Source organism: Triturus cristatus, chromosome 10, assembly GCF_964204655.1.
Source record: "Triturus cristatus chromosome 10, aTriCri1.1, whole genome shotgun sequence".
NCBI lineage: Eukaryota > Metazoa > Chordata > Amphibia > Caudata > Salamandridae > Triturus > Triturus cristatus.
This window is the reverse complement of record NC_140593.1, coordinates 309,017,519-309,043,478: the sequence shown is the minus strand read 5'-3', so window position 1 is coordinate 309,043,478 and position 25,960 is coordinate 309,017,519. Positions and strand designations below refer to the sequence as shown.

Sequence of the window (25,960 nt, the reverse complement as noted above, 5' to 3'; positions counted from 1 at the left end):
TATTCTAGCCAATTGCAATTTCTGTCCTGGAAAGTGGAATTCCTTGTAACTATTACCTCACTCAGACAAGTGAGTGAGATCCAAGCATTAACCTTAGAAGAACCTTTTTTCAAACTGCATTCCAATAAAATAGTCCTTCGCACCAATCCAGAGTCCCTAGGTAAATTGATATCTTCTTTTTACCTCAACCAAACCATAGAACTGTCAGTGTTCTTTCCACACCTAACTAGAGTGGTAGAAAGGTCAGTTCATACTGTGGATGTTAAAAGAGCCTTGTCACACTATATAGATGGGACACAAGAATTTGGGAAAACTCAACAGTTGTTTGCAGGCTTCTTAAAACCCTGTAGAGGGACTGCTATCTCAAAAGAAGGAACAGCTCGCTGGCTGGTCAAATGCTTACAAACACGCTATGCCAAAGCCAAAAGACAGCTTATAACACCTCCAAGACTACATTCTACTAGAAAAAAAACAGATACAATTGCTTTTTTAGAGAACATTACAATTGCCGACATTTGTTAGGATGTTACTTGGTCTACGCCACACACTTTTACTAAACACTACTATGTGGACGCTCTAGCAAAACAACAAGCTCAAGTAGGGCAATCTGTCCTACGTACACTTTTCCATTGTTCTGCAACATCCCGTGGCTAACCACAGCCTTACAGGGGAAACGGCTTTCTCGTCTATGTATAGCTTGTGTATCTACAGCTACACATACCACAAAAAGAATATGTTACTTACCTTGTATACATCTATTCGTGGTATTTAGTGCTCTAGATTCAAATGTGCCACACCCCTCCCCGGAATCCCTTGGTTGCTGCAGGTAACACACCCACTATATATTTTTTTCTTTACTTATTACATGGGAAGACAATTGCTATTACCATCCAGAATGTAGGATAATTGCTTTCTGACATATGTGGAGTTGCAGTGGGTCCAGACTCCAAAGTCTGGCTCCTCCCAAAGGCACATTACTAGTATTATGCATCCTTCACAAAATTCAGGGGAAATGGATAAAGCATATAACTGAACCAAAAGCAGAACATATGTCCTATGCTTATGTGAAGGAACTATGTACTTCTTCTCCAAAAATTGTTTCTCAGATTTCTGCACTGTAGCCGTATTACTGTGTGTCAATTTTTCAACAATCTGTTTTTTCTGTCTTACCCCACAACCACTTTGTTAGAGATTTGATAATAGTTTGTTTAAAAAATAGCACGAGTACTTGCATAATGCGTAGATATAAGGGACGCCTACCCATAGCCGAGATCTGTGGTTTATGATAACATTTGTTTAGAGGCTTGAGGGTCCCATATGTAATCCGTTTGGCTGCTCTGCAGCACCATTAGGTGCTTCTGAAATCAGGATAAGATGGAGCACCCTCCTTGTTAGCAAAACCCAAAGCTTTTTCTTTCAGGAAAAAGAGTGACATTTCTGCTCAGGGTAGACTACAATTAGGCATGATGCATGCAACACATCGTCGCTCTTATGCATTAGGATTTAGGATTAATGTATGTGTGAAAAACCGTCCTCTGAAAATGTACAGAAACATGTAGTCTAGTTTTATCAAACATTGATTCTGTGAGGTGGATGACGATCCAAGCCAGATTTTCAGGATATTCACAGGAAATACATGTATTTATTAAGTACAAAGGGAAGTAATTTATAGAGTGAGTCATTATCCTTAAAATCTGGCATGGATCAGCCATTTAAGGCCATCGTGGCCAACCCCTCGCTGGCTGTTTTTAGGAGACACACACACCTCTCTACCAGCTGTGTTTATACTGATAACTGGATGGGTGAAGTCAATTCTGCTTCTTCCGTTTTCGATGCAGTGAGACTGGAGAGCTGCTGTTGCCACCCTGGTTAATTCTCAGACACATTCTCACATCCAGAAATGCTCACTTGACCACCATAACCGCATCCTCTGTCACAGATTCTTGTATTATGAGACACTTCTACAGGTCGAACATTCTCCTGGATGTTGGCATCATTTCCCTGCGGGGGGAATGAACATATCCACCAGCGGAGTTCTTTTGTCATAGCCTCCCTTTGCTGGTCCCACTCTGTGTGCATCTCAAACATGTAAGATTCAGCAGAGGGAAAATATCCGTTGTCAAGTCCTTCTCATATCTGCTGCAGGCTATGCCCACATCTTTGTGTAGCACTTACTATTCCAAATATTCCACAAATCTCAGACAGTCCTATTTCAGCATGCCTGGTACAGGATTAAATATAGTTATTCTTGTAGACAAGAGCTCCATCATTCCTGCTGTTGGAATACTGTTTCACAAAGATACTGTTGTGTTGTTATTATAAAACCAAAATATTCTGGGAGCTAAAGCAGTTTTGGCTTTGACGTTTATGTGTTTTTGTATTTTATCTTGGTGGCAGGAACCTAAAATTGACAGTTTCTCTGCATCTGGGTGCAAACCTGACAAACTAAAAGGGGAGATAGAGTTCAGAAATGTTCACTTCCAGTATCCATCGAGAACAGATGTTCCGGTAAGTGGCTGTGGTTTTATAATTATTAGGCGTCTAGTCTGTGCTGATGGAGACATCTGAGGCTAGTATTTCCCAGCTATTTTCTAAAGCACTATAAAGCCTCAGCTGTGATCTCACTGTAGGTGACCACAGTTCTGTTCTGTAAAAGTGAGCCCTCGCCTCACCATGGCAACACACCACTAATGTATTGTCCACAGAAAGTATGTGCAGTCTGTCATTCATCAAAATGGTCTCCCACTACATTCTGCTGTAGCTAGACACCAGAAACCATCTTTCAGAAACGTTGCACTGATGCGAGAAAAGGCCAAACCATTTAAAAAAAATGTTCTGCTTCTATAAGAAACCAAACAAATTTCACTCATTTTTTTTATATTCATATGGTAACAAATGAGAACTCTTTATAGACTTTTCAAATATGAACTAGGCTTGATGCATGAGGAAGTGCTGCAAAGCACGAAACGCGTTGGGCTGGACTATTTACCTGATGTGCGGCTTCTCTTCCTGCATCCACGCTGAAACCTCCACCAATGAAGTATGGCAGTTTGATTCACCCATGTGGGCCTCTCCATTTTGGGCGAAAGTTTGTTTGATGTGTAGCGGTCACGCCTGGGTCGTAATATTAAAAATCTTAGTAGGATGGGTGGGTTACTTCAACAAGCAACTGTTTACCAACAGTCGGTTCACACACATCACTAACACTGACTTCAGCCATGTCACAGAAAAAGCAAACTAAGACTTATGAGGCACAGAGCACATATCCTATTGACTCTTCATGTACTGGAATACTCTTCCATAGTCAGACCACTGCAATCTGACCAGTCAGATGTTCCAGCTGAAAAGTTGTTTATCCTTCACCTTAGCCAGTGCAGACCATTTTTGTCTTGAGACTTGTAGTAGATATCGATTGGTAAATATACATTTCTTGTATTATTCCCTTTTACAGGTTTTAAAAGGTCTAAACCTAAAGGTACATAGTGGACAAACCGTTGCCTTAGTCGGTAGCAGTGGCTGTGGAAAAAGTACAACTGTTCAACTCATACAGAGATTTTATGACCCGGAGTATGGCACGGTAAGAAACTAATGAAATGCTGGTGAATTTGGGAATGTGTAAACTAGTTTGGTCATCTTGTATATAATAATTTACCTATGCAGTATTTGTTTGGAGACATTGTATGAGTAGTTTCATGATGACCAATTACCCAGTCTGTTATGAAGGTATCATTCTATATACCTTCCTAATAATGAATGGAGATCTGATGATGCTGAGCAGTCAGAGGACGTTGTGACCTTTCTTCATCTTTCATATGGCTTAACTGGTGATTGTGGTACGTGCAACCATTGAGTTCAAAGAGAACAAATCCTAGCATGAACACTGTGAGCGTCCAGAGATCAAGATTTTGCACAGTATGTAGATTAAGCTCTAATCATCTGAATTAGGGCAATGCAACCTTGTGACTGTTACCAGTGAGATTTTGCAGTGTCAACCCAGGAAAACACATTGATATCTGTCCATGTATTTCTATACACAGTTATGATTTTTTAATTTTTTTTTGTCATTTTTAATTTTGCTAGTTTTCTCTTGGTGGCTTGGTACCATTGTAGATTTTCAGTCACGGTGATGACAACTAATCAAAAATGTTATTTCTGTTTTTAGATCACCATTGATGACGAGGACATCCGATCACTAAATGTGAGGTATCTCAGAGAAATTATTGGAGTAGTGAGCCAAGAACCCATTCTCTTTGATACCACTATTCTTGAAAACATTCGCTATGGCCGTGAAGACGTCACAATGGAGGAGATTGAGAGAGCTGTCAAGGAAGCCAATGCATACGATTTCATCATGAAACTTCCTGATGTAAGAACAATCATTTTAATAATGAATATTCTATTTCGGAATAATATCTGCTGCTTTGGTGATCAGATGTGGTGATCATTTGAATTGTTTTGTCCTGTTTGTCTTGTGGTGCGGTGTGCAACACCTGACTGTCGTGCTGCAAAAGGATTCTGTGCAAGCCAACAGCACATGCCAGTCAGTCTCAGTTACGAAGTGATTCTATCAGTTATGTTAATGTGACTTTGCTAATGATATATCTTGCTAAATGCAAGGTTATTCATATATGATTTAGCTTTGAAGAGATTTTATAGTGACCTTTGTAGATAATCATTTGTCTGTTTCTTACAAAAGGTTTGGAGCACAGATCATTTTCCCCGTAGTCTAATTTTATTAGGATTCTATCTTCCATTTCTTTGTACAAAGCAGGACACTGGCAAGATTTCATTTTCAACTGTCACTTGTAAGACATTTTGCTAGCTTACAGTAGGCTTAAAGCACGCCCATTGCTTACTACTGGTTGGCTTTCTCATCACTCTCATTTGCTTGCTTCTCGTTCTTCAGGGCATGCCAGCATCTCTTCCTCTCCTTGTGTCCTCCCTTGGAGCATGGCCTAAGTACTTGTGTTGTTCCACTGCTTGCATTTTGGAAGCTACTTTTTTCTTTTTGTTAAAGCACTCAGTGAAAGTGCATGTGTTTGCATGATGTCTCCCTCATGTCTGCCCCTTTGTTTAGCTCTCTCTGAGCTGTGGGCTTCTGTCTCCCACCCCAACTGTCTTCTGTGAGCTTCTATGTCCCCAGCATCACTCTCTCTCACACCAGTGCTTGTAGCCTCCATTCGTGCTTGTTGCTGTTTCTCGCTCTCTCTCACACCAGTGCTTGTAGCCTCCACGCATACTTATGTTGCCCTCTCTCGCCAGTGTGCTTCTGTGCCCCCCCGACTCTCCGCCATGTTGCTCTAAACCCCTCTCCTTCCCTCCCCGACCCGCTACTCGGACTCCATTAACATTAAAACATTTGTTTGAAAGGCGCAATGACAGGGTCTCTGTGATGCGTCATTTTGTAGGCTCGCACATGCAAATTAATTTTTGTATTCCTTTTTTTAACCTTTCCTTCACACTGTACAGTATCTGTTTTGATGATGTCAAGCATAAAGAAAAGACATTGGCAGAGCCAAAAGCTCTCTAAGGTGCCACATAGTACCTTTGCCAATGCTTGTTTTCCATTTGAAATGAATCATAGAATATTTCCAAGTGTTTTAAAGAGAGCCATTTCCTAGGAGTTATTAGTGAATGTATTTAGATATCCAAAACCTACCAAGATAGTTCATTCCAAAGGAAAGATGATATTATAGCTTACAAGAACCTATAAAATTTATCTGGATTTGTGAACTACACCGAATATAGCAAATTCACTTTTAGAACCCAGAGATGACTTGGTATTTTTGATAACAGTTGATATCTATACTTATCTGATTAGACAGATCTAGATTAGTGGAAGCCATGATGCTGCCTCCTTGGCCTCCATGGATTGGCTCTTCAATAATTAAAAATGAGAAGTATTTGATGTATTCTTTGTAGATCATTGCTTAACACAGTAATCGATAGTCAATCATTTTTGTGGATCAGGGCAGCGTCACAGATGTAAAAGTCAGTTTGCCTGTGTGACTTTAAAAAAAATTACCTTTATCAAAGACATGTGAAATAATTATTTTAATATAAAAGTAAAAAGAACATTTTCAAATCAACCTGCTTAATACCATATTTCCTCTAATGTGTGAAGAATTGGACTTTCAGCTGTCCTGCGACAATTGATCGAAGTCAGTCTCTAATGTCAAAGTCTGTATTTCCTTCCTCACATTAAGCCAAGTGCTCTTTTCAGCATTTACCAGTATAGGCTTAGCTGGTAGTTGTGCTATGTCGAAGGGAAATTGGCTGTACATGGTGGTTTGTGAGAGAACTGCCCATTTAAACACCTCCAACTCTCAAGTGATTGTTCAGTCTTATGAAAGTGAAACGCTGAAATATGTTTACGTTGACTTCAGTTAATCTCTTTAAAAAATAATTAATGTCATTTGTACATACATGGCATCTATGAGGTCTAAGTCAAAATGGAAGATTTTAAAAGGGTGAATTGGATGGATCAAAATGGCAGAATGTTAAAGTGAAGAAAGGGTAAATACAGTTCCCCACTTTTGAACCTCTTTCCCTGTTAGCACATCTTCAACCATACCTTTAGCTGTAAATTCTTCCTCCTTTTACCTTTCAGCTGGAACTCACTGATAAAGTTACTCAAAAATATATAAACTCCTTACTTATATTGTCAGAATAAGGGAGTAACATTGATTACCTAGTTAATTTAACATTACTTTCCATGACCTAGTTCATTCTGGGTTTCGGAAACCCTTTGGAAAAGTCTTTGAAATCTAATGTCACATTAGGATGGCAGCCAGTAATGGGTACCTCTTGCCTTAAACATTGCAAGTTGCCTTCTTTTAAAGTAATAATTTTCTTTTGATTGCAAACTTTGACTCAAAGCTGGTTGGCTTTTTCTTCTTTTTTATATGTATTCACTGCTGTCTAGTAGTTTTATCAAATGCAACCACAGAGGGACCTTTTTGTGTTTTGGTACTCGCACAAACCAAAGTAAATAGTTCAACTTTCAACTGATGAAGTCACTCATGATTACAGTATTTCAACCAGAGTGCACATTTTGAGGCTTTACTTTACTCTTGTCAGGTTGGATTCTAACCTAAATTAATATTTTATATGTATCTTGGATTTCTTGACTAGTAAAATTACACATTTAGTGTGCAGAAAATGGCTTCTTCAGGGTTCCAGTCGGTGCTTGGCTTGCCTAAGACTGTTGAATGAGATTTCTGACTCACGCCAGGGCTCAGAGGAAGAATCTGCAGTGATGGCTGCTCAATCAGAATTGAACCAGCCTTTGGAGTTTGCTGGGGTGTCAGGGCATTGTTCCTGGTCGTGAACCACCTGGTAGGACCTTTGAACATCAGTGCAGATGAGCTCATCCGACAACACCTGGCAGATCATGAATGGCAGTTACACCACGAAGTGGCACAGTGCATCTTCTAACAATAGGAAGAATTCTAGCTGTATCTTTTTGTCATCCCAGAGAATGAACAGTGTCAATACCTTTGCATGCATTCCCTAGAAGGCTCTTCTAGGAGATAAATTCTAGCTAGGGTGAATCACGGGGCTCCTATATGCTTTACGGCCACTACCTCTCCTGCCAGAATTCTGAGGAAGATCAGGAATGACTAGGCCCAAGGCATTCTAGTGGTTCCAGATTTGTCCACCCGGAACTTCTGTTTATGAGCATCTATAGTCCGGTCAGTCTTCCACTTCAGGAGGATCTACTGTCTCAGCAGTATGGTAGGTTTCTGCACCCAGTCCTGCACTACTTGCACCTTCATGCATTGATCTTGTTTGATCTACCTCCTGAGGTTGTGGATGTTATCCTTGCTTTGTGATCTCCCTCTAAGAAGTCCATTTACACTGGGAGCTGGTACAGATTTGTGGCCTGGTGTGGTGTCTGTAACATTTCCTTCTTGACCCCTTGTGATGCCACATCGTTTTCCTCTAGACCCCTTGTGATGCCACAGTGAAATCTCAGTTTGGTCCTGATTTTGCTCATGTGCAGCACCCATGACCTGAGACACAGCTGTTCACTGTGTCTTCTGACTCTGAAGACTGTGTACCTTGTTATGAATACTTCAGCTCATCATGCATGATCTTCAGTCTCTCGGTGCAGCCACTGTACAACACCTTTTTCCCAAACAAAATAGTGTTGAGGACCGAGGTGGATTTTTTGTCAAAAGTTATGACTCCTTCTCACATTGGCAATCCATCATCCTCCAATTTTCTTTTCTTCTACCTCACCACTTGAAAGAGTATGAGAGTCTCCATCAGCTGCAACCCATAGGATCCTTGAGCTTTTGCATCAATCACACTAATGACCATTGGGTGGACGACTGCTTTTTGTGGAGTTTTCTGAGGCAAAGAAAAGTAAGATGGTACAGAAAGGACTTTGTCAAAGAGTATAGTTCTCCAAATCAATATCTGCTATGCTTTGTTCAAGAAAAGCAGCCTCCAGAAGGACTGCGGGCTCATTCTACCAGGGCCAAGACTGCTGCCGCTGGGTTGACATTCAGACTGTCTGTTCTCGACAATTTTCAGGCTGCAACATGGGCACCCATGCACACATTCACAAAGCAATACTGCCTTGACAGCCAAGTCTGAAAGGAAGGGCGTGTCACCTCCTTGGTCCTGCAGGACTTTATGCTCGGAGCCCATTCCACAGACCCCACACCTTGGGAGTTACTGCTTTGGTATCCATTTTAAGGTTGAGGATTCTGCAGTTAGAAGAATCGATCAGAACAAGCAACTTACCACCTGTAAATCTGTTTTTGGTGGATGCTCCTAACTAACCACAGATTCCTTACTGCCTTCCCACCTCCTCGTTCTGTGAAATGATCTCTCGTTTCCATCTATAAAGGTCCCAAGTTAGTGACCTGCACACTGGTGCTCTGATTGTTTTTTTGCGCTCTGTGTCCAGGGCACGGACAGAGTCAAGAAAGAAACAAAAGTGCGAGGGTGGTGCTTGTATGTGGCTCCGTTAGTCACTTCTAGATAGAACTAAGACTGTGTAAAACCGCACAACGCCACCTACCGGTGTGCGGAATTACTGCTGTGTAAATGTTTCTGCTTCCAGTATAATGACTAGGGACACCCTAAAAGGGAGGAATATGGGATTAGATAGAGTATTCACCAGAAAGAGTGTTACAGAATGGTAAGTAACTTGTTCTTCATGCTAAATACAACAACAAGTGACAGATCTAAAAGGGATGTAGTATTCCTATAAGCACAACTGTGTAGAAAGGTTAGTTCTTATAGCTCCTGTACATGCTATTATGTGCAGCCTCAACCTTATCAAGGAATGGAACTCTTTCACAGCCACATTAATTCTAGCACTTCATTAGTGACATTTCCCAAGTTACTTTTCAAATAGAAGCACAATAAACTCAGATCCCTTCTGCAGTTCAGCAATCTCAACCAAATACTGAAATGGCAAGATAGAAATGATAATTACATTTTCAATTTCTATTGCTGTTAGAAAGAATGCAGTATGCTCCCTGTTTAAATGATGCTAATATTCACTTCCACTTATGACATTCTCTCACAGAAAAGTGTTTTCAGTGGAAAAAGACCACTCCCATCTATAGCACAATCTTTAGAGCCTTAGAGCCTGGCACAGCCCTGGAGTGGACATACAATATGTCACAGTAATAGCTACATACACCGACATACCGATAAATCAAGTGATCGAGAATCTGGACCAGATCCATATGACTTTCTTTGATTTGTTCAGCATGTCATTTGAAGAATATAGATTTCTCAACGAGGGAACACATTCATTCAAAAATTCTAGACCGCCAGCAGTTTCTGCAGTTCTGTTCTTCTATGGATATTCACTTTCCTATACTTTAGTATGACTAATAGGCTCAATAGCTTACCTTACCCGGTATTACCTCAGGCCTGCCTGGTAGTTATAGTAGGTTCTTAAAATAAACAGTTTTCAGAAGCCATAAGCTAAATTGCCCAAATTAAAAAAAGTAAAGTTTCAGAAGACATAGCCTAAATTGCTGGGAAAATGTTTCCAGCTGGTCGAAGAAGTGCCATCATTTTGTCATTTGTAGGTGAGCTATCCAAACTAGAGCATGAATTGGTGAATATTGGTAGCTCATTTTTCCAGGTTTGTTTCAGCAAGTGTATTGAGCCTTTTGCCTTTGGTCTTTGGAAGAGGTCAACACTGACGTCAATATCCTGCTGGTTGGGACTTTTTCCCCTTTATTTAAGCCTATCTGTATCAGGTTCAAGAACAAAGGGGTTTTGATCTTATTGGTCAAAACCACTACCTTCATGTTCTGTTTTTTTAACCATTTATGCTGCTCACTTTATTACTTATGGAAAGGTGATGGAGTGATTCAGCCCTACTCAGATTGTGTTGTGCAACCTTCAGATGTTAAATGGGCAAACATATACAGTAATTGAGAGACAACCCAGTAGAGTAGTCTTTGTTACTGTGCAGAAAAACGATGATATTTACAAACTATGAACTATGTTAAGGTAGCCATTTTGTACTGGCAAGGGTGATGTTGCTCCAATATGAATTTACCATGAAAAACAGACAAGATGCATTTGGCAAAACAGGAACAGTTGGTTTAATTAAACACTGCAGCCGGAAGTACATCATACAGAAACTAGTCTGAGGACTGACTCAAAGTACAATCATTTTGAGAACCTTTACATTTCTTTGAGAATCATAAAACAATTCATAGATCCAGTTTTAGGGAGAGGAATGTGGGCCTAGTCATGGAGCCATAAATGGCTTCCACCTCATGACAAATGCAGGTGGGACTAGGCCATGCATGGACACAATGAGGGCCAGTGGGTAAGGTGTCCAGCAGGGGGCGTTCGTGATCACTGCATGTGCAGTGTGTGCTGTGTCCAGATTGGCTTAATGTTCCGAACTTCATGTTGCTTCTAACTTTATGATGTTTTGGGAACGCACGCCCCTCCGGCCATGTGCGTTTTTTTGCGCCCATTCTCCCCGGACCATTGTGATGATGCTGCCTGTCTGTGGGACTGATCTGGGTTTTTCCTGTTCACACAGTTGTTCTGCTGGTTACGTGCCACCCCACCTGTGATCTGTCAATCATTTGCCTCGGGCTTAGGTTGTAGGGCCTGCGTGACCACGTATTTCTGATTCTGGGTGGATGAAGAGGTCATCTCGGGTGATTTTAACAACAGTGATTCAATTTCGTTTCTAGGCTCACATGTATCATTGCGTACATTGACATCGGTATTATGGTGAAATATTTATAAGCATATGATTAGAGCTGAAAACTGTCGGGACTCCCCCCCTGGCAAGTACTTCAGGCAGACGGCAGAGAGTGCGCTCACTCCTGCATCTCACCGCTAATCTCCCGAAGCGTCTCCGGGAGCAACAACCTGCCACGAGACTTTCTTGTTTTTAACTTTTTTCCATTGCACCTGCACTTTCCGCGCTCTCGCCACAGCGCCCAGCGCTCTTGGATCCTTCCTTGCAGCCCTGCCCCTGCACGCGTCCCAGACCCCCGCTGCTGACCGCCCCCTCCTCACCTGGTTCTCGGTGTGGGACGGGCTGGTCTTCCATCTTGGCCGGGTCCGGGCGCCGCGTCGCTGTTGTTTGGCTCCTCCCCCCCTGGCAAGTACTTCAGGCGGACGGCAGAGAGTGCGCTCACTCCTGCATCTCACCGCTAATCTCCCGAAGCGTCTCCGGGAGCAACAACCTGCCACGAGACTTTCTTGTTTTTAACTTTTTTCCATTGCACCTGCACTTTCCGCGCTCTAGCCACAGCGCCCAGCGCTCTTGGATCCTTCCTTGCAGCCCTGCCCCTGCACGCGTCCCAGACCCCCGCTGCTGACCGCCCCCTCCTCACCTGGTTCTCGGTGTGGGACGGGCTGGTCTTCCATCTTGGCCGGGACCGGGCGCCGCGTCGCTGTTGTTTGGCTCCTCCCCCCCTGGCAAGTACTTCAGGCGGACGGCAGAGAGTGCGCTCACTCCTGCATCTCACCGCTAATCTCCCGAAGCGTCTCCGGGAGCAACAACCTGCCACGAGACTTTCTTGTTTTTAACTTTTTTCCATTGCACCTGCACTTTCCGCGCTCTCGCCACAGCGCCCAGCGCTCTTGGATCCTTCCTTGCAGCCCTGCCCCTGCACGCGTCCCAGACCCCCGCTGCTGACCGCCCCCTCCTCACCTGGTTCTCGGTGTGGGACGGGCTGGTCTTCCATCTTGGCCGGGTCCGGGCGCCGCGTCGCTGTTGTTTGGCTCCTCCACCCCCTGCCACGCCCACTGACCTCTCCCTTTCATGTGTCCCTATAACATGGCCGCTTATCCTCGGCAGCGCAGCAGACGAGCGCAGCGGGCGCGACGAAGGCGCGCCTAAGTTGCACCTAAGTTAAGCCCGTCTGCGCCCGTCCGCGACGGGCCGGGACTAGGGACTATGCACTCTGCCCCTGCTGTGGCTTATTCGGCTGCCCAGCTCACAGCACTGTCATCTTCTCTCCCCCCGCCTCTCCCCCTCTTGCAGCTCCTCGACTCACATGGTATCCTCTTTTCTCCCCCTTCCTACCCGGTACCTATCACTCCTTGCCCTATTCCTCGCCCGTTCACCCCTCTCCCTGCTCCCACCACTGCTTCTATCCATCTTCTCAATACCCGCTCTGCGGTCAAGCATCAGACGGCCCTTTTTAACCTTTTGACCACAGACTCCCCTGACATTCTTTGCCTGACCGAAACATGGTTTTCTTCTGACTCTCTCCCTGACCTTCTGGCCATCCTCCCCGACTCTCATTATGCCCTTCGAGCTGACCGCCTGGCAGGCAAAGCCGGGGGAGGAGTGGCGATGCTCATCCGTTCCTCTCTTAAATTTCAACTCCTTACTTATCCTCTTATACCCAATGTGGATTACCTGGTGGCCCACTCACTCAATCTTTTGGTGCCTATCACAGTTGTTCTCGTGTATCGCCCCCCCCAATCTATGCCTTCTTTTGTTTCTTCCCTTCAGGACCTTTTGGCCACCTTGGTGGTCAATAACTCCTCGGTCCTCTTGCTCGGCGATTTTAACTTCTGGCCGGGCGATATTAGGGAAGACTCTTCCTCTAAAGATTTTTCTGCCACCCTTCACTGTCTGAACTTCACACCCTACGTCACAGCTCCCACTCATGTTCAGGGCCACACTTTAGACCAAATTTGGTCTACTTGTTCTAATATTTCCTCTCTCTTTATTTCCCCCTGTGTCTGGTCGGATCATTTTAATATCTCGTTTTCCATTTCTTTGGGCATGGCCGTTAAGCCCTCCCTTCCTAAAAATCTCTTAGCCCGAAATTGGAACTCGATTGATCTCGATGCCCTCACGCTCACTCTGGCTTCTTCTGCCCCGGCTCTTAACGACCTCCCCTTGACTCCCAAGCTGAGACCGTTCGCACTTGGCTCGCTTCTTCTTGCGACCTAGTCGCCCCGCTCAGAAAGGTCAAAAAGGTCCGTCCCCATGACGCTCACAAGTGGTTCTCTCCCGAGCTTAAAGTGCTCAAACTCGATCTTAGGCGATCGGAACGCCTTTGGAGACGCAACTACAGTCCATCTCGGCGCGTCAAATACAAATCTCTTCTCACGGAATACAAAAAAGCGATCACTGCAGCCAAAACCGCTTACGTTACTGAGAAAGTGGCTTTGGCTGCCAATAAGCCTCGGGAAATATTTTCCCTGGTTCACGCTCTAGCCACTTCTGATCGCTCCACCCCCGGTCCCGTTCCCTCACAAACCCTCTGCTCCTCACTCAATGATTTTTTCATTGACAAAATCTTGAAGATAAAAGCCCACATCCCCCCTGTGTCCCAACCTTGTCCTGTCTCCCCCCCCCCCCTCCTCCTCTCTCTTCTTTTGTCTCCTTTCCTCCCATTTCTTTTGAATTGTTCTCTAAACTCCTGGCCAAAGTCAGGTCAGGTTCTCCTGCTGATTGTGTGCCAGCTCGTATCCTCAAAATCTTATTCACCAGCTGCTCTGCTCCCCCTCTTGCTCTTCTCAATTCTTCTTTGGCTTTGGGTTCTGTCCCTTCCTCTTTTAAATCTGCTATTGTCCTTCCCATCTTAAAAAAACTGGCCTGGATCCCTCTCTTCTTTCTAACTTTCGTCCCATTTCCCTTCTCCCATATCTTGGAAAAATTCTTGAAGCACATGTCACCTCTTGCCTCTCCTCCTATGTTGAGCAGAATGGCTTATTGGCATCTCACCAGGCCGGATTCCGCCCGGGTCATTCCACGGAGGTGGTAGTCCTCGCGGTTCTGGATGAGCTCAAAGCGAAAGCCGATGTCAATCTTCCTCAAGCCTTGGTCCTCCTCGACTTGTCCGCTGCATTTGACACGGTCGACCATTCCATCCTTCTCGACCGTGTCAGATCAGCTGGTATTCGGGGTGCGGCCTTTTCCTGGATAGCGTCTTTTCTTCGGGATAGGTCCCAGGCGGTCCATCTCTCTGGCTTTTCGGCCCCCTCCCGCCCGGTTACCTGTGGCGTTCCCCAGGGCTCCTCTCTTTCCCCTTTACTTTTCAATCTTTACATCCAACCCCTTATTACTTCTCTTCTTGAGCTGGGGGTCTCTGTTTATAACTATGCCGATGACCTTCAGCTCATCTTCGATTTATCCTCTTCTTCTGACTCCCTTCCCAAATTGTGTTCTACTTTAGTTTTTATTTCTGAGTGGATGAGCGCCAACCATCTGAAACTCAATCCTGACAAGACGGAACTTGCCCTCACCGGTGGCCCCTCTAACCCTTGGTCCCCTGCACATTGGCCCCCCTCTTTTGGTCCCCCACCTTCACCTGTCCCCTCTGTTCGTACTCTTGGCATCAAAGTCAGCCATGACCTTTCGATGCATTGTCAGATCAGCTCCGTCGTTTCTTCTTGTTTTTTGTCCCTTCGTCTCATCCGGAAGATCTCTCGGTTCTTTTCCACTGACGCCCTCAAAACCATAGTATTGGCTCTTGTCATCTCCCGCATCGACTATGGAAATGGCCTGTATGTAGGCATTCCTGCTTTTCAATCTCGCCGACTTCAGGCCATTCAAAATCAAGCTGCTCGCCTTATTCTTTCCCTTCCTAAATTTTCTCTCATCACTCCTGCACTCAAATCTCTTCACTGGCTTCCTGTACACTTTCGATCTTTTTTTAAATTGGCCTGTCTAGCCTTTCAGGCTCATTCCCGTTCTGCCCCTCTTTTCATCACCTCTCTCATTTCTTCTTATGCCCCCTGTCGCACCCTTCGCTCTTCTTCTTTGTCTCTCTTGCACATCCCTCGTTTTCGTAAATCCAGAACCGGGGGCACCCGCCTTTCGGTTCTGGCCCCTCAGCTCTGGAACAGTCTCCCTCTTTCTATTCGTTCTATTCCCATTTATTCCCATTTTCGTAAAGCTTTAAAAACCTTCCTCTTCTCTCAGGCTTTCTCTCCCTAACCCTTCGGTCTGATTTATGTGAGTCTTGATCAGGTTTTAGCGCCAGGAAGCCGCTTGGCCGCAGTGCGCTTTATCAAATATCTTTTTCATTTCATTTCATTTCTGCAAGAATTTCAGAGTCTTGAGTTGGTTTAGCAGCAAGAAGTAGAGCAAGTAGTGAATTTTTGTTCTTGACTTGAAAAGTGGTCAAGTCTCTGTGGGGTAAACTAAAGTCTGCAGCATCACTGTCTTACAGACTATCCCTTTCATTTCTCATTCCTGTTCCTCTTTGAAGAGAGTGCTCATGAAAATCAGCGATAGTTAAGCCACAGAAATGCTGATAACCCCTAGTCTTCCAAGGCAGATTATTTTCCTCCTTTAATGAAAATGTAATTTAGACAGGATTGCCAAAAGGATAAAGTCTCGGGGCGTGGCCGAGTGGTCCGTCATGGTGGATGTGCTGTAGATTTAGCTCCAGTAGCCTCATCCAATTTCACCATAATCCTGCCGACATATATTCACCAAAGGAACTTGGTACACCATGATTAATCCTCCCGGACGAGCGGAAGCATTCTGAGGCATTTTTGTGCGGGCGCACCTCTCAGAGCCGCCAGAAACAAAGGGGCCTTGGTCCCGCTGTGCAGCCTGTGGAGGACGAGCGCTGAGCTGCCGTATCGACGGCCCAAGAGGAGTGTTCGCGCCCAGGGCCAAGGAACTCACATACCTGGCACCAATCATCTCCGCATTGGACCTGGTGCAGAGTGGATGAGCCACACCCGGCGCACTGTCTCTGTGCGACGTGGAGGCCAGCGGTCACTTGGCGGGAGCCAGGGCAATGTTTCTGCAGATGTAGCAGCCCAGATACGGTAGACTGTGGCACGGCGTGCCTCCCTTGTCTGGACATAGCGCGGTAGGGAGTTGTCAGCGGGTCCCCCCTCCACCTGCGATGGTTGGCAATCCTCGACCGGGTGTGGCACTGACCCAGCGGGGTATGCATCCAACAGTGGACCCGGCGCATAATATCAGAAGGCAGCGCCTCATTTGACCAGTGGCCACACAATTACACCAGATCTTGGAGCCTGATCTGGAGATGGGTGCTGGTGGATGCTAGGACTCAATGGTGCCGGGACCGGGGCGGGCCCTGAGCTGTGCACCCCCGCCAGGGCATAATTCAAGACACATCTTCTGGTGCAGCTGCGGCAGACATCTCACGCCCATGGAGGGATATTGGAGTGTCATACAGATGGCAAGGTGAGGGGCGCCCAGCCTACATTTAAATGAGTATATATTGGAGTACCATTACGGAGCCCTCAGGCTATTGGGGCTGCAATATACGCTTGTTGGGAAACGCAGGACGTGGTTTGGGCAGACAGAAGGCAGGGTGGCTGCACCTGTTAGAGAGGGTGAAGCTTCTCCTCCCGCGGGGGCAGCCAGCCTAGGTTCCCTCCATGCGCCCCTTGCAGCAACATCGGCCCTCAAGCCCACCCGTACGGCACCAATGGCTATACGACAGACCCCAATACACCCAGATCCAATTCTCGGATACTGCTGCAATAGGTAGTTCCTGCACTGATAGACACTGGCGGACTGCGGCACCATAAAGGAGGGCTGGGGCAGACCAGCTCTGCAGCCATACTTATCAGAGCAAACAGACTACAGAGACAATATATACCCATAGCGGAGAACGTATAAATCCATATGCGGAACCAGCAATGAGTGGCAACAGTTGTCGGGGTGGTGCATTTCCCTCAGTCTATGCGACCGAACTGGCCTGGGCCAGGTTGGGGTGGTCGGCTCCTCCAGGACACCCTTCGCAGAAGTATCAAGTCTATACCCCTTTACAGGGTGACAGTAGATGCCAGGCAGATAAACTCCGCCAAGCCCCTCCCTCAGAGCAGCACACGTAGATCCTCACAACGGGATTGTCTCCCCAGAGGCCCGGGACGCTCTTCTGATATTCATTGCCCCCATGTCTATAGATAAATCAGCAGGCTCAACGTCCAAGCAATGTGCAATGGACAAGTTTACTGGTGAGAATGCTGACCTCCCTATAACGACCTGCGGCCAGAGCGGCACACTAGACAACGCCGCGCTGCTAGCCGCACTTACTCAATCAAGAGACATGCTGGATGGTAAAATGGGCGCCGTGGGCTCTGATGTTATGCTTCTGCACCAAGACCTGCGTAACGCAGTGGAGCGCCTCACTCAAACAGTTTAGGGTATCTGGGGCTGAAGATGCGGTCACAGTTCTCCAAGGGAAGGTACACACCCTTGAGAAGCTTACTCAAGGACTCGCTTCCCGAGTAGAAGACGCGGAAGGTAGAGCTCGTAGAAATAACTTACGCTTCCTTGGCTTTTCAGATGGATTTGAGGGCACAGACACTGGGGCATTCCTCACCCAATAGCTAAAATCATGGATCCGGCCCAAAACCTTCTTAGCCTGCTTCATATTAGAACACACCCATCGAGCGCTGGCTGCGAAGCCTCCCCTGGGCGCCAGGGTGCAACCGATCATTGCCCATATACTTAATTACCATCAAGCGCTGGCTGCGAAGCCTCCCCTGGGCGCCAGGGTGCAACCGATCATTGCCCATATACTTAATTACCATGACACAGATCTAGTCCCTCAGCTAGCCAGAACCCAAGACTCCCTCACATATGACTCAAATGATATAATGATATTCCCGGATTACATTAGGTTAGTCCAACAACAGCGTAAATTCTTTACAGCAGCCAAAGCTCGCCTACAAGAATTACGGATCACTTACATGTTACTCTTCCCAGCACATTTGATAGTCACTTATCAAAACCACACATTGTTTTTCGACTCGCCAGAGATGTGTTCCAATTGACCGACCGAAACCAGTCCAGTGAAACCACATACGCCACCACACAGGGACTCAGACTCCTCGTCCAACGATCCAGGAATCAGTCAAATGGCCAAGAAAGACAAACAACGACATAGATCAAGAACATCCTGGCACTCCAGATCAAGAGGTGATAAACAGCTGAGAACGGCAAAATTCACAAGAAAAGCTGTTACCAAGGAACTAATCACATTTGCAACAAAGCAGAATATGTCATCAACTAAAAGGCTACAGTGCCCGAGTGAAACTATCTAAACCTCTACGGAATACTAGATTGAATTGGGGAGTTTGGGGATCCATTGGGCGGGTCCCGGGCTCGCCCCGTTGGGGTGAGCGTGGTTCCCCATCCGCGACAGATGCTTCAGAGTTCCATGAGGTATTGGGGTGGGTGGGGGAGGAAGGTAAATAGGGGGGTTTTGTTTAGTTATATGTATTGGTTTCTAAATATTAATACAGCGCAGCAGACATATCGACATTGGGTTCCTCTTGCAGAATGTTTCCCTGTCCTATACAGTCAGATACCCCGATGACACACAGTGGCGTGTCGACAACAGCTGGTAAATTGAATGTGGTACATGGAATGTCAAGGGTCTATTGGAAAAGGTTAAACGGGGAGCGGTACTTAAACAGGCCAAACGCATGGGCACTGATATCCTACTTCTACAAGAGACACACCTTATTGGAAATAAGACACCTTGCCTCACATGCTTTGTCTTTCTGCATATATGGCTAGATCCACAAGGTCGATATGTATTTGTACAGGGCACCGTAAGTGGAGAATCCATAGTGCTTGGCAGTGTATACACCCCCACCTCTAAATCAACCCTTTATAGATTGTATCATAGATATATGTGGACTCTACTGGAAAACCTTCCCCTAATCGGGGCAGACTGGAATTACGTGATCCCCATGAACACGATAAGTGGAGACACACTGCTTCAAAGGGAGCATTAAAAGAGTCCCGTTTGGGTCCACTGGCTGAGACGCTGGGATGGATACTTGATGGGCCCTACACCCTAATACACCAGGGTAAACATACTTCTCACCTGCTCGTGGGTCCTTCTCGAGAATCGGTTATCTATTCATAACTAATGAACTTCTCCAAAGAATACCTGCAGTCGAGACCCTGCACAGAGGCCTGTCCGGTCATTCCCCAGTGAGATGACAGATACCAATGGGTCCCAAGTGACCACCCTTTCGATGGCGCCTCTCGCCCTGGCACCTACATCATCCGAACTACAAAGCTTATATACACAAAGCCCTATCAGAATATTTTTCATTAGATGAAGATGCAACTTCAGCGGGCCCATTAGTGTGGGAGGCAATAAAGCCAACTATACGGGGCTTTGATATTAGCTATTGTGTCACAGAAATTGAAGCACAACTGATAGACCTTGAGCGACGACATAGGGAGGGTGAGGGAGGGAGTGTGAGGGAGGGAGTGCTTGTAGGCTACTAAGCATAGTACAACACAGCTACCATAGCGAATTGATGGACGAAGTCAGGAGCGCCTGGCTTGCCAGGCAGAGCAGAATATATCAATGAGGAGATAAATCTGGGAAACTCCTCCATAGACTGTGCCAACACACGCTGGAGAACAGTTCACATACCTGTCATTAAATCATTAGACAATAATATAATCACCGATCCCGTCACGTTAGCTAAATATTACAGCTCCCTATATACCAAACTTGACATCCTAACAGAAAGTCAGATTGAGGATTTCTTCCGAGATGTACCACCCAATGCCCTCACAGGTGAAGCAAGCAAAACATTGGAAGCCCCGATCACTATAGAATTAACTGCAGCCGCCTCAGAAATGCCAGCTGGGAAGGCACCAGGGCCTAATGGGTTTCCATGTGAGTTCTCCAAAGCGTTTATGTCTGTACTTGGTCCCCTTTATCTGGCCACCATCACCAGGATAAATGCCTGCCGCAAGATTGGCGACATGCAGAAATTATCGTCTTCCTAAAGCCGTGCCGCCCGCCTGATCAATGTTCATCATACAGACCAATCTCACTCTTAAACCTAGAAGCCAAATTATTGGCTAAAGTGCTGGCTAATAGGCTAGCACCCACCTCACTGACTTGATTCACCCAGATCAAGCCGGCTTTATGCTACACAGATCGACACTACATAATATACACCGGGCACACACGATCGCAGTGGCTGATTGGCTGGGACGACACGCTGCTCTGCTCCTCGTGGATATCGATAAACCATTCGACTCAGTCAGTTGGACATATTTGTTTATATTGTTGAAACATCAAAATCTGGGCCCTACATTCCTAGCCAATATACGATTATTATATGCAGCCCTCACAGCCACAATTTGGGTGGCAGGCGCAGTGTCTCATTGCTTTCCAATAGGCAGAGATACCCCCTTTCCCCTATCCTATTCACGCTTGCCATAGAACCACTGGCTGTATGGGTGAGGCAGGCGGTCTTGGTACGGAGGTTTGAGTGGGCGCCGGAGATATCGGACCGCATTGCACTGTATGCAGATGAAGTTTTTTCTTTTTCACGGATTCTCATAAAACTGGCCCAAGGATCATTCAAATTATACACATCTTTGTGGAAACATCTGGCCTCCATATGAACAGATCAAAATCCTCTGTGTGGGCTATTAAAGGGACCCTTGGGAATGGATGCTGGCTAGACAAATTGATGATAGCAACCGATGGGCTACAATATCTGGGCGTATATCTGTCTGACACCCAATCAATATCATGGAGCCGAAATTTAGATTCCTTGACAGACAGGGTTAAAGCCAGGGTATGCTCCTGTTCAAATCTCCCCTTGTCAATCTCTGGACGATCCGCCGTCTTTAAGATGATTTCCCTTCTACGCCTCACATATCATCTCATATCTTACCTTTATCCAATTCCATTGAAATGGTTTTGCCAAATCAACACACTACTGGGTCAGTTGCTATGGGGAGGAAGCACAGCTCGAGTTGCACTTCGCACCTGCTTCCAATCCACATACTGCAGTGGGGTAACGGCACCGGATGTACAATGATATCACGCGGCAGCACACTTGCAGATTCTAAACGAGTGGTGGTATGGCTCTAGAGATGATCCAGCACTTAGGGTTGAACAATGGATCATGGCAGATCCATCTCTCCATACCTATAACAGATCGGACCCCTCAAACCTCCCCCCCTGTGACTAGGGTGGTGATCTTGGCTTGGAGACCGTTTATTTGCCTGATGGGCTGATGGAACCATATCACAAGAGAGACCCCACTGTGGCGAAACCGCCTACTCCCCCAAGTGGCAGACTTGCAGGGATTTATCCAATGGGATCAAATTGGAGTTTCCTCCATTGGCGGTGTTATGAAGGGCCCTGTTCTCAAATCGTTTCAAGAACTCCAAGTAGAATTCTCCATGCCCCACACGCAGTTGCAACTAAGACATGCTTTACACCCATAGAGACTTATGCCCACTGGAAGGCAAAATCCTGATGGGCGACCTCGGCGACTACAACATTTTGAAAATATACAATCTCTGATCACGAACAATCCATGCACCTTAGAGGCTATTCGGGCGTCATGGGCAACTGACGTAGATCCAATTGAAGACAATGATTGGACTGAGGCACTAGAATCCCCCAGGGGGGCGGCGATCCCCACCCGCTTGAGACTCATACAATTTAAACTCCTTCATAGGGTATATTATATTAGGTACAGACTATAGAGGGCAGGGCTGATCGCATTCCCACAGTGCCTTCACTGTCACAATGACGAAGGCACATTACTGCATACAACATGGACCTGCGTTGCCCTGGACCACTTCTGGCGTGGAGTATTAAACTGCCTGTCAGAAGTCTTGGCATGGGATATTCCCAGATTCCCTAAACTAATATTGCTGCACTGCACCGAGGGAATAGGTGGGAATAGATATATGTGGCACTTACTTTTCCTGGGCCTAACATTAGCCAAGCGCTATATTGTAAGACTATGGAAGGCAAACACCCCTCCCCGTTTAGGTATTTGGAAGAAAGGGATAGACTTCAATATGGGGCTTGAGCTACCAATCTTTGCGGCACGTGGCTGCCCACAAAAACATATTAAGATTTGGCAAAGATGGGCTGATTACAGAGGCATACCACTGGTATCACATACTACACAGGAACAAAGATTAGATGATGAAATCAGGTCATTCACATATATACAAGGAAGTGCAATACAGGACAGAGCCCCTAATTAAAGGGACAAGAAGATGGACACAGGGTAAAAAAACAATGGGTCTTGATGCGCAATGTTTTATGTTGGTTAATTGTTGTTTTTACTAGTTTCTTCACATGTTTAGCAGCTACAACGGGTGAAAATACATCTGTAATGTCTTACGCAAAAGATACATATGTCATAATGCTTCCGTATTAAGCCGGCTTACCCTAAAACTTAATAATATTCGTTTTGAAAAAAACAAAGGCTAAATTCTCACATTTGTAGTTTGAACTTATTTATATAAAGCGTCAAATTACTAAACAAAGAGTTAAAGTGCAAGGTTTACCTATAGACCATATATAAGGACTTGGCCGATGGTGGAAACAAGAGCAAATTTCGGACACTTAGCAAACATACCAGACTATAATCTTGTTCGTTCATGGCTTAATAGATGTAGAGTTGTACAGAGCACCCTGCAAATAGTGGGAAGATGGACCATTATCAATTTCAGTTACAGATGTTGAAGGAAGATAAAAAAAAATGCACATAATCTGAGTTTACCAAGTGTGGAGATGGGTATTTCTTTCGAGTAGGTAAATGTTGTTTGAGGAATTTATTGAAACCGGCTGTAGCTGCTAACGAAATGGATTAACTAGTTGTGTGCTTTTGGAGAAACCAATTTAAATGTTCAAGTGGTATAGGGTGTTTGGTAAAGGCAAAGCAGTGAAGGAACCTGGGTTAGAGGATGAGCTGGAAGTATGGTTAAAATGGTTGATTCAGGGTAAGAAGAGGGGCTGTGCTGAGTGAGATTGGAGGAGGGGAACTTTGAAGGGGTCACTTTTGAAAGCTCTTCCTGAGTGGAAGGTATGATGTGTAAGATTGTACAAGTTTTGAGTAAGTTGCAGGGAGCAGAGGTGGCTTAGGTTGGGAAACTATTTTTGTCAGATTGTACTTTAGGATCCAGTACCTGTTTTGGGGGAGGGACAAGTGGAACTAAAGATGGATCTGAAAAAACTTGGGGGGGGGGGAATAATGTGGCCCTATTCTTCGCTAAATGAGTTTCAGACAGTGAATTACAGTGAGTTGGCATTGTACTCATTCTTAGATGGAGGTGTGGAGGGAGACGAAGCAGTAATGATTTGGATTTCATCTGCAAAGGAGTAAGACATTCTTGCACAGGGCATTAGAGGGTCACGATGGGGCTTTAACGAGGAATGTGTGGTCCAAGTTATAGTGTCTTCAGATTTATCCACTGGTAGATGAGTTGATATTGAGTTGATGTATTGGTAAGGCTTCTAGACTATGACTAGGACTGGTCATTAAGGAGAGGGACCGTGAGAGACATTCCAAAGTGATGCCATTCAAGCCTTAGTCGTCAGGAGTATGCTATGATTCACGTGGTTGAATGTGGTGAGAGATCTAGAAAAACTAGAGTGTAGGACAGGTGGTCTGTTGTCTACATTTTATGTAGTTGGAGAAATGGCGGGTTTGATAAAGTGGCATTTGCGTAAGCCATATTGATTTAAGTGGAGCTGGTTGCTGGCTTTGAGTTAACGACAACATCTTTTAAAGACATGATTTTGCCACTTTGAAAGTTTATGAGAAAAGGGGGAGTAGCTGGATTGGTTAGTAGTTAGGAGAGTTTTTATGAGTAACACTGGACCTCTTGGGTTTCGTGATGATCACAGCAGATGTGAAACAGGAAGATAGCAGTGTCAAGAGATAATTTTTTTTATAAAACATTTTTTATTGTTTTCGTACCAACAACTCAGTACAGTTCCCAACAGCCCCCCCTCCAAAGTAATCTTTTACATTCAGCATTGCCCCCAAGTATGCAGGAGAAAAGTCACCCTTCCCGCGTGAAGCCCCCCCCCTCTCCCTCCCGCCCCCCATGTCAGTGTGCCCCCCTCTGCCTACCTCCTTCCTGACGCGCACCCCTCATTACTATGAATTGTGTACGGGTGCTCAACCTTCCCTAGGCGACTCGGGCCTCCCCCATGTCGACCCACGCTGTATGCGTCCAGTCCTCACCCAGGCCCCCTGCCTACTCCCCTCTCGCCGCTTCCTCTTGTCGATCAGAGGTGCTCCCTTCTCCGCCCACATCGGACATCAGCCCCTGAAGTTCCACCACCAGCGCCTCCCAAGCTCGGGCCGTCGCTAGTGCCTTTTCATCATCCCTCCGAAGGGCTAATTGCAAACGGAGAGTGCCCTCTGCACCTGCCCATCTCGCAGTGTCAAGAGATTAGTAAATAGCACCACGTGTGAGAGGGTGGAGAGGCTTTCTTTTTAATCTCATATTCTACCCACTGATCGTAACCATGACCCATCCCTCCGTCTTCATTCCACAATGACCAGACACTTCACTTTTAAGAACATGTCTTTCAAGTTGACTGTTTGAAGTCGTTTAGAGGCTAAACATATTTTGACGTAACAGAAACATAGTTGTTGTACCTGTTTGGTATCAACAGAAAGGCCGGATTGCTTCAAGAATTCCATTCTCTCTACAATTTTGCTTGTTCGTTGCTCAGCAAGCAAAATTGTCAAGGTATCACTTCAATTTACACAAGAGCTTTTGTTATATAATAGTTGTGTATCACAGTTTTCAAACAGTTACTTCACCCGTTGTGAATCTTACCCTTGTCTGCAGTGAAATGTTGCATTTATACCAGGATCTGTGCAGAGGACAGTACCAAGAGCTTATCTGAAATTGCCTGGGTTCATAAGGAGAACTCTCAATCAGTTGGTTGGCAGATACCACACTCAGCTCCCTGTTGAACGTTCTCGCCGTCTGGGTCGTTCCATCGCTTTTGCACTTGAGGTGACCTTTAGGGACCCACAAATTGCATGCAGTGCAGAATGTCAGGAGCCCAACCTCAGTCTGCTTAGCATGCAGGATGTCAGATTTCGACTCCTTCATACTCAAATAAAGGCCATAAGCATCAGAAAGGGGCAGAACCAAATGTATTAATTAATAACCCTTTCCAAGGTAGAGGTCTGTCCATTAGAGGATTTCTGAGCATCCCAGGCCAAGATGTTGCAGTGTTTTCCTATGATGTCAGTTGCTATTCAACAGTATATTTAAAGGACGGTTCATGAGAGACCTGGTTTGATCGTTTCCCTTATGTGTTCTTTTCGTTGCACAGTCCGTCTATTTTTTCTTCCCTGATGTCAGGAAGAGTTTGGTATCTTGCTCTCAATCACTATCTTTATCTTCAAACAAAAATTGCAAGATTACCAAGGGAGGTTTTTCCACCTCATGAGTCTTTCCTCTAAACCGTGGCCCTCTAAAGGAAACACCTGACCTCTTTCATGTACATAATTCTGGGAAGGGTGGCACAGTGGCCACTGGGAGAAGTCGACTCCTTCCTAGGGCAATCTAGAAGACTATCAACAGTCCTTTTCCCTATCCAGTCCTTGACAAAATTAAATCAAGAATGCATAGCAAGACCCCCACTGAACACATTTATCTATTACAATGGTTTTTCTTGTGGTTTTTATGTAAAGAGAAACAAACTTCAAATAGACGCTT

At 45.4% G+C, this 25,960-nt stretch overlaps 1 protein-coding gene across 1 annotated transcript in view; it reads left to right on the top strand.

Moving 5' to 3' along the window:
• Positions 1-25,960, top strand: part of LOC146789359 (ATP-dependent translocase ABCB1-like) — a 502,439-nt gene that overhangs the window by 221,851 nt on the left and 254,628 nt on the right. The window contains exons 11-13 of the mRNA XM_085631305.1: positions 2,398-2,508; positions 3,452-3,577; positions 4,163-4,366. Of these exons, the coding sequence (XP_085487431.1) occupies positions 2,398-2,508; positions 3,452-3,577; positions 4,163-4,366 (441 nt within the window). The remainder of the gene's footprint in view (positions 1-2,397; positions 2,509-3,451; positions 3,578-4,162; positions 4,367-25,960) is intronic.